We start from the raw sequence: 11418 nt of genomic DNA, 5'->3' as shown, positions 1-11418 counted from the left end.
CACCCACCCACTTCCACTTCCACTTGCACAGCCTTTAGGAGGGGAGGCCCGGGTGCCTCCGCCCCTCGCCCAAGGACTAAGGCACCAGGTGGTTGCAGCAGGCCGGCCCAGACACGGAGACGCACAAACGGAGGACACACTATTGCAGACGCAGACAAGCAGGGCGGACACAGGGGGCAGGGGCAGGGATCAGGCCGCCGCGGGGCTCCCACAGGCTCTGGGCCTGTTCTGGAGGCCGTGGGAGGCCCAGACGGCCCCCCGCAGGAGACCAGTCGGGAAGAAGACGGGCGGGATCCTCACTTGCCGCCTTTGCGGGACAGACACCGCGGAAGGCAAGAAAAAGTCTGCTTGACCCGCGCCAGCAGTGGCAGCGGCCCGTGGGCTTCCCGGGGCGTGCGCGGCACTAGGCCCTGCAGGGTTCCCTCGGAGGCTGAAGGCTGCGGTGCCGGGGAGGCGGCGGAGGTGGCAGAGCCTCGCCGGCAGCGCTTGCACAGCGGCAGCAGCGCGCGCATCTCCTCCTCGTCGCGGAACGGGCTCTCACCGAAGCGCTCCTCTAGCTGCCGGCGAAGCTGGGGTAGGGATGTAGGGGTGCCGGGGTCGGTGCCCGGCCTCCAGCCCGGTCCCCTCCCCAATCCTCATAGCTGCCGCCCTCCTTCGAGCTTTCCACACCTCGTTAAGCCCCTCGCCTTCCTGAGCATCCTCTTAACCTCCCTCCTGAGTTTCCATCGCCCTCAGTGAGCGCCCCCTCCCATGATTCCCTTCCCTCTCCCTGAATCCCCTTCCCCTTTGATACTCCATCTTCCAGAACTGCTAAAGTGACTCCCCTGCCTGTACAGTGGGGACCACCTTAACCCATTCTCCTGCACAGCAACTCCACTTACACGGGGCCTCTTCCTTGCCTGCCTCTTCCCTAAAGCAGCCTTGCAGATAAGCCTGTGGGTACCAGCCCACCACCTGATGAGAACCTTCCTGCACTTGCTGCTCTTCTCTCTGTCTCTATTTCTCATTCCTTGTTCCCAGGGACGCCTCAGTTCCTGACATCTCCATATGCCATCTGCCCAGTGGCATAATAAGAGAAGGAACTGCTTTGGCCTCATCAAGGACCCACAGGTGGAGTAGGAGATGGACATTTCTCCCCAAAGAGGCCAAATACTCAAATGCCATCATGTTCCAGGCAGGTAGAGCAGGCAGTTCTGGGACCTGGGTCTCATCTGCCTCAACGGCATTCAAATTCTAAATTAAAAAGGCAAAGAAAACATCTGGCTATCCAAACAAAACACACCTAGGAGCTATATTAGCCAAGGGCCATGGGTTTGAGACCCCAGGAAAATCTTCTGCTAGGTCTGAAGCACAGACTAAATTCTTTCCAATCAGTGCTCAGCTCAAGTGGGAAGAAGAGTCTCCCACCACACCCCAACCCCTGCCTTTGCCCCATCCCTGTCCCAGCCCCTGCCCCAGCCCCTACCTTCCGCGAACTGCCCCAACCAAACTCTTCGAGCTGCTGCCTAAAGCCTGGGTTGGGGTTGGCAATGGGCCGGTTGGATTTGATGGCTTCAAGCACGTCCCGCCAGCCTAGCCCCGTCACCGTCATCACATAGGCCGTCACGATGGTGGTGCTACGGGAGATGCCTGCAAAGCTGGGACCCCCCCCCCAAGCTTTAGGTAAGGTCCAATCTCCTCTGTGTCTCACCCCTAACACCCCGTCCCCACTTCAGCTTTCCCACCCTTGCCTCCTGAGCTACAACCACAAGGAACCTGCCTGGAACTGTCTTCCCACCTCCAGACCTTTGTCCATTCTGTTCCCTCTGCCTGGAGAATCTCCCATTTTCCCACATTAAAAGCCTGAGTGAAAAACATCACTTCATTCATTCATTCATTCATTCATTCAACCAACACTTCCTGATCATCTGTTATTTTTCAGATGATGGCGATAAAGTGGGGGAGTAAAACAGACATGGTCTCTACTGTCCTGGGGCTTACAGTATGGCTGGCAGAGACAGACACTAACTGGGAAATGATTTCAGGTGGTGGTAATTACTCTGAAGATGAGTCCAGGGGCTAGGAGATGGTATAGGAAGAGTTATTAATCTACTGGTGGTGGGGGAATTAGGGAAGGTGTTCCCAAGGAAGTGCTATCAAGCTGAGTCCTGAAAGAGGGATAAAGATTAATAATGTGCTGGGCAGTGTATAGGAAGACCATGAGGTGGGAGCCTGGTGGATTTGAAGAACAGGGAGATGGCCTGTGGGAAGGAGGAAGAAAGAATGAGAGAGAAGCAGGAGGGAGCTGTTCCTATGGCTGGGACTCCCGCGTGGGGTAGGTAGTCAGTGAGAAGTTATGGAATGAATGACGTCCACTGGGCCAGGAGCCCCTAGGAAGAGTTGGGGGTCCTGTTTCCCAGCCCGGGGTTTGCCACTGCCCTGCACTATCGTCTCAAAGGCCTGGAGGGGAGGAGAGGAACCTGGAACTATTGGAGGGTGTTCAGCTACCTGCATGACCCCACCTATCTCTCCCAATAGCCCATCATGTCAGCATGCTTTCCCCCATTTTACAGATGAGGAAATGAGAGAGAAACAGCTATTTGGCCCTGGCCACACAGCTGGTAAAAGACAGAGCCCTGCTTTGAGTCCCCTGTGGGTCTCTATCAGATGAATGGTGGATTGTCAGGCATTGTGATAGCTGGACAGGTTCCTCCCTCCTCATAGGAAGAGTGTGTGTTGGGGATGAAGGACAGCTACTTATTTCCTTTCCCTCTACTCCCCTCATAACTCACCAGTGCACAAGGCAGTTCCCCCCACTGAGGCGGCAACAGTGGATGAAGTTGATACATTCTTTGAAGTGCTTTTTGCTAGAGAAGAAAGCAATAGGGTCGGGAGCAGGTCTCTGAGGAGTTGTACCCCTCCCCATTTATGGGATGGCAGACACAAAGAGCCTAGGGGTCCTCAGGTCAGCTAGCATGTGCTGTGAGTAGTGGCCAATACTATCATACAGAGGGGGGTGTGTGTGAAACAATAGTGGTGGCATTTCGGGCGCTGAGAGAGGCCAATCATGGCAGAGCCCATCACAGAAGCAGGAGCACCTCCTAATGTGGGTCCTGTGGATCCTGTTTTCATGAGGGGTTTATCTTGACCTTTCAAGGAAATGGGTGGGAGGAAACAGAGGAGTCCCCTTTCCTTTGGGCTCTGCAATCAGAGTACACAGGGGACAATGATGGTTCGCGAGGGGGTTAGCAGCAAGATTCCCAAGGGGCGGGGGTGTCTTGTCTGGGTCCTTCCTAGGCTGGGGGAATTGCTGCTAACACGAACAAAAATCTTGTGTTCTGAGCCCCCATTATATTCTAGGCCCTGTCTTGGACCCTCAATCTGTGTCATCTGATCTTAGAAAGATTCCTTAATGCTAATCATGCCCCCATTTTCCCTCTCAGAGAAGGGAAGCAATTTGCCCAAGGTCACACAGCAGGTAAACGGCAAAGCCTGGCTAGAACCCAGATGTCTGTCTTAACTCCAAGGCCAGGAACAGGCTGAGTCTGACCTTTTCAAGTCTTCTGGTGCAACTTATCCTGCGAGACAGGGTACATTCTCCATATCATAGCTGAAGAGACTCAGCTCTGGGAGGTGAAGGGTCTTGGTTAGGGGCATAGGCAAGGGAGTAACTGAGACAGAGTCAAACCTGGGCCTGGATGACCAGCTATGCTGGGGTCCCAGGACAGCTTTCTGGCCTGAGTCCTCTCTGTCCTCCCTCAGACCACCTCCCACCTTCCCTCCCACCACCACAGGAGGCAGCTGTCTGTCTCTCTGCAGGTCTATCCCAGGGAACTTACATGGGTACCTCAGGGGTGTCAGCCACTGGGATGCGAAGGTAGGTTATGTCCTGCAAGTACAAAACACACACAGGCAGTGGTGGGGGCTTGCCTGCACCCCCTCACCCCAGCCTGGGCTGCCCAAGCACCTCCTGACCCCAGGCCAGTTCCTGCCCCTCTCTGGGTCACTGTTCTCTCTGTCCAAAGAGGGTAGATGCCATCTCTGAGGGCTTCTCAGCTCTGACCGTCTGTAATTCTAGAACCTCCTGAGGACTTGATTAAAAAGGATCCAAGGACCTTTCATTTAATAGCTGGGAAAGGGCCACTTAAAGCGACACCCCTCCAAATGAGGATTACAAAATTGCATAGTGAGAAGGGCAAAGCAGATTTTATTTTCTTGAAAAGAAACAAAAATTATGAAAATAAGTTTATAGTTCATGAACTGTGGTTATAAAACTTTGTGCTAATCATTAAAATAATCAAGCAGTGAATTGTTAGTGGTTTTTCCAACAAACTTGCTTTGACATCCTTCACTTCATGCTTCACCTTCACACAAGACCATAAAGAGCATTTTTGCCCATGTTCCAAGAACCTCATCACTTTTTTCAAGGACCTCTCTTAATCATTTGATATTCAAATGGTTCTTTTCAGGTGCCTGGGCCAGTAGCTAAGGGACCCCACCCCCATCCCCCGGATCCTCATTTGTGAATGGCTTCATGTGAGAGTCCAGCCTTTTTCTAACTCACTTTGCCCAAGGTCACGCAATTCTGCATCTTTTGCAAGGTTTGCAATTTCATTTTGCAACACATTTGGCTCTGGGTTTGCACGGCATTACCAAACCCTAACTGGTAAATTCACTGATGGATGAGGCAGGACAGATGCTTGTGAGAAGAGGGGAGGGCTATTGGAGCAGGGATTCATTTTGCAAGCACTCATTTCATTAGTAAATGTATTCATGACTTGACAACCTTCCTTATGCAATCTAGTGACTGCAATTACTCCCAAATGAGCCTGTACTATAAATCAAAATCAGACTCCATTGACCTGGAAATTTCTTCTTTGAATGACATTGAGAATGGCAGATTATTGGAGGTTGCTCTTAGAGATTATCAAATCAGACACATAGGGAAACTAAGGCCCAGAGAGGGGAAGGATCCTGCCAAGGTCACAGAGCATATCTGTGAGAGAACCTGGTCTGGATCTCAGATCTCCAGAACCCTTTCCCACCCACAATTCTTTCCCTTCAGAAGGTGATACAGACTCTAACAGATAAGAAGGAAGGGATTCTGTTTATGGGATAAGAGTACGATTAACTTTGTTATTATATTAGCTGTAATTTGTTGAGCACCCATCCTGTGGCCCTCAACAACTTAGTGAGGTCGGTACTGTTATAAAATTCCTTTTACAGATCAGGCAGCTGAGGCTCAGAGAGGTGAAGTCCTGTGCACAAGGTTACAGAGAGAATAAATGGGGAAGATGGGCCTCCTGACTCCAGCATCTGTGGTCTGGATTTCCTGCTTTCCTCTTCTGGGTTATAACACTCTTACTCCCTCTTTTCCAGGACTCGATATTACCAGCACCCACCACTCCAGTGGGGTGGCCTTACAGCATGCAAGGCATCTTCACCATCCCACAGCCCCTTTGCCTTCTCACAACAGCCCCCTGGGAGCAGATAGGGCTGAGGCATCAGAGGCCCAGAGAGGTAAAGTCACAGCTCCAGGTCACACAGCAAGACACAAAGCCCAGAATCATTCATTTGGAGTTATCTATTCAGTTGGGCAATGGGAAGCCTATGCAGGGGACTTTTTATGGTTCATTGTGAGGTGTCTGGGGCCAGATGGCCTGTGTTCAAATTCCAGCTCCTTCGCTGCCTGGATGTGTGAGTTTCGGCAAATTACTTAACCTCTCTGGGCCTCAGTTGCCAAATAGGTATCAAATAGGGATACTAACATTCAACAGGCCAGTTTTTAACCGAATAAGTTAGCATGGGTCAGGAAGGCAATATAGGACGTGGCACACAGTAGGTACATGGTAAATGGGTCCTGTGGGGGTTCAGAAGCTCCCCTCCTCATCTATGCACAGCCCTGGGATGGGGGTAAGGAGTACCTGCAGCAGAGGCTGGGGTGACTCATGAATGGAGATGATATGTGTGATCTTATTCCGGCCCAGTTGATCCGGGTCTTTGGCATCTGAAAGAAACATGAAGCTTGAGCCAATCTGGCAGGTGTGACTTATGTGTTCCTGGTGGCCAAGTGAGACTGGAGCTCCCTGCCAGCTCTCCTCCCCACCCCTTGGCTGACCCTCCACCAACTCCCCAATCCTTCGCCACTTCCTGCTCCCAGCATGACAGGTCCTGCCAAACCCCTAAGCTCTGGGGCACCCACAAGTCACAGTTTGGCATCTCCCCCACCTTGCCCACGCTGTTCTTTCCATCGCAAAACCATTCCCTGGCATATCCTTGACCCAGCAATTCTACTTCTAGGAATCTTGTCTAGAGAAGCATTTGCTCACACAAAGGCCATGTGTAGAGGGCGAGAGTCTCTGCAGTGCTGCTTATAACAGTAAACACATCAGAAATAGTTAAAAATGAGAACAAGCTAAATGTCCATCAAAAGAGAGCCGGATTAAAAAAAAAAAGGCATATATTTGATTACTACCGTGCTTCCCCGAAAATAAGACCTAACCGGAAAACAAGCCCCTAGCATGATTTTTCAGGATGACATCCCCTGAACATAAGCCCTAATGCATCTTTTGGAGCAAAAATTAATATAAGTCCTGGTCTTATTTTCAGGGAAACACGGTATGCAGCCACTAGAATGATCTCTATGTGCTGTTGTGCATGGATGTCCACAATATATTACTACGTGGGAAACACAGGTTACAGAACAGCATGCAGCGTAGGTTTACATTTTGTTTTAAATCTGTATTTACAAAGAGATATGAAAAGTGACCTCGGGGTATCCCCCATGTTGCTATCAGTTGTCATCTCTACGGGCTGGATTTCACAGACCTTTTATAACCAGAGTAAATAACACACATCCTCTCTTTCTCCATATGTCCACGTCTTCATTCAACACATTTACTGAGTGCTTACTACGTGCAGCCTGGGCTGGGGCATGGGGGTACGCGGTCAACTTCATGGCCCCTGCCCTCATGGGGATTCAGACTTTACTTAGCCAAATACTCAGAAATCAGTGTGGAGTGAGCTGCTGAGTTAGCTCCAAGGGAGGAAGGAATCAGGGTTTATGAGAGTGGAGCACCTAAGCCAGTGGGGGACAGGGTGGAAGGCCCTGTCCCAGTTCAGATGCCCCTCCCTCTCTGAAGCGTTCTCTGACTCCGCAGATAGAAGTGACTTTTCCCACCTTGGGTCCCCTAAACCCTGGACCAGCTTGTTTCTGTGGCCTGAGACAGGCAGAATGCATGGCCTTGGGACAGAGTGGGCAGTGCTCACCAGGGAAATTTCTGAGGTACAGTCCACTTTCCAGGACCTCTCCTCTGAGCAGGCAGTTGTGGGGGGAAGGGTCCCCAGTTTCCCAGCTAGAAGCAACACCTCCAAACAGACCTCACCCCAGAACCTCAGAGCTGGAAGAGCCCATAGAGGCAGTGGGCCTTGTGCTGAGGGAGAGGCAAAGGCTCAGGGCAGATGCAGGCTTGTCCAGCATCAGTGTTCTGAGCACTTTGCACTGGGGCACGCCCTCACCCACTTACCCTTTAGTCCTCAGGAGCTCTTTCCCCCTCCCAGCCTGGTATCACTTCCCTGCCCCCAGCCCCATTCCTAAGCTCCTCCAAGGTGCGTGGGCCAGAGCAGGAATGGTGGACATGGGCCTGGGACAGGCAGAGTGCCATGGCCTTGGGACAGAGTGGGCGGTGCTCACCAATGAAGTTTCCGAGGTAGAGTCCAGGAAGTACCTACAGGAGAGATGGTCAGGGTTAGCGGGGTAGGGGAACAGCCCATCCTACCCCAATGGCTGGGGCCTATCCCAGCGCTTCTCTGTCCCATGAAGGGTGTCTGGACCTCAGGACTCAGGGAGCACTCTCCTCCCTATCATGGGCCCGGACTCTCTGTGAGAGGGATGGGGAGGGCAGGAGAGGACACCATGGGAGGCTGGCTTTGTAGGGGTGAAAGAGCACAGAGGGGCTCAAAGACCTTGGGGGAGAGGGTAGGAGGAGCATAGAGGAGGGGGCAAGGGGACAGGTGAACCTGCCAGGGTGGGTGGGAGGGAGGTCTGAGGAGAGTGGGAAGGCAGGAACAGGAGGAGGGTTATGCAGAGGTAGAGGGGAGGAAGGATGGACAAGCATCTCCAGAGAGAGGGTCCAAGGAGTCAGAGACAAGGGAGACAGACACATGGAGCCAGAGAAAGAGACTGCGGGTGGGGAGGGGGGGCGGTCTGGGAGTTACAGGGAATCACAGAAAGGCACAGCAAGAAATACAGAGTCATGAAACAGGCAGAGACAGACAGTGGGAGACCGAGACCATAGAGAGACAGAGACACAGAGATACGCAGTCAGAGAGAGATATAGTTCCAGAGTATGTATACAATCTCAGAGTCCTAGGGAGACAGAGGCGTAGACACACAGATTCAGGGAGAGCCAGAAGGTCAGAGGGGGGCAGAGCGACCCAGTCCCAGGCGGGCACCGGGACGGGAACTGGGGGTGGGCAGGTGTGGGCTGCGCGATCCCCCCACCCTACCTTGGTCATGCCATTCCCCATGATCCCGGGGGCGGGGGTCCGGGCGCACCCCAGCTCGCCGCCTGGAGAGCGCTCGAGTTACAGCTCCCCTGATGGCCCAGGCCCAGCTCCTGCAGCCTGGCGGGGAACAGGGGGCCTGGCGTCCGCGGCCCCGCCCAGCCCTGCCCAGCAGCTGCCGCCGCCGCCGCCGCCACTGCCCGCGGACTGCGGGCTAAGAAGGGAAATGATGGTGGAACCGCCGCCGCCGCTGCCGCCGCAAGCTCCTCCTACCGCCTCGGTCATGTGGGGGCCCCTCCCGTGGGTCGCGGCGGGGGGCTGGACAAAGCCCCAGTGTGCGGGACCCAGAGCCCGCGGGACAACGGCAGCTTGTTGGAGCCGCGTGGGACCAATACCTCCGGAGATGGGGGCGGGGGCACTCCCCCCACCCTGGCACTGTCAGGCGCTGGCGGGGTTGGGGGCGGAAAGAGCCCCCAGCCGCGGTCTCAGAGACTCAGATTACAATTCCGGTTCTGCCTGGACTTCACTGCGGGCCCTGGGGCAAAGCACCCAGCTCCTTCGGCCTCGGTTTTCTAGCAGAAACACGATGGGGGCTGAACTTTGACAGCTATGGGTCCTCTGATCTTCAGATTCTGTTTGAGACAGGAAAAGTGGGTAATTACTTCCTTCAGTAATCACGTCTCCCGACCTGCGCCCTATGAAGGCATCCTACCAACTAACCATCCTCCTCCCCCACTCACACAACTGTCTGTCCTCCTATCTGGAGGTCCATTCATTTACTCATCCATCCATCCATCCATCCATCCATCCATCCATCCATCCATCCATCCATCCATTCATCCATCCTCCCATCCCTTCCTCCCACCCACTTTGGTTTCTATGTGGATAGTGCCATTTGGGTCAGTTCTGCCGTGAACCAGACATACCTATTCTCAGGGCCCCCAAGAAGTCAGAGGTAAATGTGAGGGGAGGATTGCAGTCGCCTGGGTCCCTGGGAGTAAAGGTGACTACAACAGGATGTAGTTGGAGGCTAGAGTCCTGGAAGGTGAGTATGGAGACCAAGGTTCCAGTTCCTTTTCACCTCTAACCTAGTGGGTGACCCTGGGCAAGTCCTCTTGGGGTCACCACTACCCTATCTGTGTGTATCAGTGTGTTGAGGTGAGCTCTTCAAGCTACTAGGACCAGAGCTGAGACCAGACACCTCCTATGGGCCTGAAATAGAAGCAGTGGAACCAGCTTGGCTCCTCCAGCCATCAGCCCCCCACCTGTAGTAGCAGGTGACTGTAGGAGGAATGTCAGTACAGAGCAGGACAGACAGCTGACCGAACCTGTTTGAAATACAGCGACTGGAGAAAAATGAAACTCTTTTGTGTTTCTTTATTCCTCAAATTCACAATGTACATGGAACTGCCTGTCTCAGCTCTGTCTGTGCCCAGGGCTCTCATAAAAACCAAATTATTCAACAAATACTTAGCACCTACTACATGGTAGGTTCTGGGGACACAGGTTCCTACCTTCACTGGCTAACAGTCCAGACCAGCACTGACCAATGGAAATGCAATGTGAGCAACATGTGAAATTTAAAATTTTCTAGAAACCACATTAAAAAAGGAAACAGGTTGATAAAAACAGGTTGATAATAACCCAATATATTAAAAATATTTCAACATGTAGTCAGTATTTAAAATTTGTTAATGACATATTTTGCATCCTTTTTATTGTATTAAGTCTTTAAAATCCAGTGTGTATTTTACACGTAGAGCACACCTCAATTCAGAACAGCTACGTGTCAAATGCTTCAGAGCCATATCTGGCTGGTAACTACATATTGAGCATCTCAGGTCTGGGAGAGAAGGAAAACAAAATAAGCAAATAGACAAATAAAGCATTTACAAATGGTCACAATTTTCTATGAAGGACCCAAAAGCAGGGCAGGAAGAACCTCTCCAAATAAGTAACATTTAAACTGAGACCTGGCATAGATGAAGAACCCAGCTATTTAAAGAGTGGAGAGATTTCCAACAGAAAGAACAGCATGGGCAAAGTCTCTGTGGTGGGAAAAGCTTGGCCTTTGGGAAGAGCCAGTGGGACTGGAGGGGAGGGAGCCAAAGGGAAGCGGTAAGAATGAGGCAGAAGAGGAGAGTGGCGATCTAGCGTGCAGGACCATGTATGGCCATGATTGGGGGTGTAGGGTTTTCTCCTCCGTATGATGGAAAGAAGCCAACTGGAAAATTTAACTGGGGAAGCCATATCATCTGATTTACATTGTAAGCCCATCACTTTGTTCCCTATCTGTAGCGCAGATTAAAGAGGCAAAGCAGGGAGGCCAGTGAGAAGCTTACTGTGGCAGCCCAAGCAGGAGATGATGGTGCCCTGGGAAAAAATGGGGGCCTAGAAGCTGGACAGAAGGGGACAGACTCAGTGTATATTAATATTTTGGAAGTGCAGCAGATAAGATTTGCAGATAGATTGGATGTGGGAGGGAAAGGGAGGCATTCTAGAATGATTCCTGGTTTTCCTGCCTTGGAAATCACTGTCTGTGCTACAGACAGTGGCTATTCATCCACTCAACAAATATTTATTGGGCACCAGGTTATAGATGAAAAATTGCACCAAAGATATGCTGATTTCTCAGAATGCCCCACCCCATGGACGACCTAAAGAAATTCTGATTAGTGGACCCAAAGTCTAGTTCCTCGTCATGGTCCTCGCCTTAGCAGCAATGTGAAACTGGGCAGGTGACCAAATGCCCCTGGGTCTGTTTCCTCATCCATAAAGGGGCAATTATAAGAGCACTTTAAACTTCTACTTGGTTGTTGGGAAAAATAACCAAGTCACATGTATGAAAGAACTCTATCAGGTTAAAAGACCTGAAAAAAATAACCCAGGTATAGTTATTAGATTTAACGCATTTAATATCTATGAACTGTTCAG

At 51.8% G+C, this 11418-nt stretch overlaps 1 protein-coding gene across 1 annotated transcript; it reads right to left on the bottom strand.

Moving 5' to 3' along the window:
* Window positions 1–13: 13 nt before the first annotated feature.
* On the bottom strand, window positions 14–8749 carry DUSP15 (dual specificity phosphatase 15). The gene is made up of 7 exons (XM_019748513.2): window positions 8488–8749; window positions 7673–7706; window positions 5904–5986; window positions 3819–3868; window positions 2772–2846; window positions 1466–1637; window positions 14–569 (listed from the first exon to the last, which is right to left on the bottom strand). Exons 1-7 carry the CDS (start codon window positions 8506–8508, stop codon window positions 297–299), a joined length of 708 nt encoding a protein of 235 aa, XP_019604072.1. The 5' UTR covers window positions 8509–8749; the 3' UTR covers window positions 14–296.
* Window positions 8750–11418: the final 2669 nt, after the last annotated feature.

This window comes from Rhinolophus sinicus, linkage group LG13 (genome assembly GCF_036562045.2).
Source record: "Rhinolophus sinicus isolate RSC01 linkage group LG13, ASM3656204v1, whole genome shotgun sequence".
NCBI classification, from domain to species: domain Eukaryota; kingdom Metazoa; phylum Chordata; class Mammalia; order Chiroptera; family Rhinolophidae; genus Rhinolophus; species Rhinolophus sinicus.
Note: the sequence above shows the minus strand (reverse complement) of the source record. Positions and strands in the feature narration are given on the sequence as shown.

Excerpts from the sequence above, each read along its gene's own strand:
- DUSP15 (XM_019748513.2), bottom strand. The coding sequence starts at position 8,508 with ATGGGGAATGGCATGACCAAG. Across the intron at positions 3,869-5,903 it reads CACCCCAGCCTCTGCTGCAG|GACATAACCTACCTTCGCAT; the intron begins GTACTCCTTACC and ends TTGTACTTGCAG. Across the intron at positions 570-1,465 it reads GTTGGGGCAGTTCGCGGAAG|CTTCGCCGGCAGCTAGAGGA; the intron begins GTAGGGGCTGGG and ends TCCCTACCCCAG.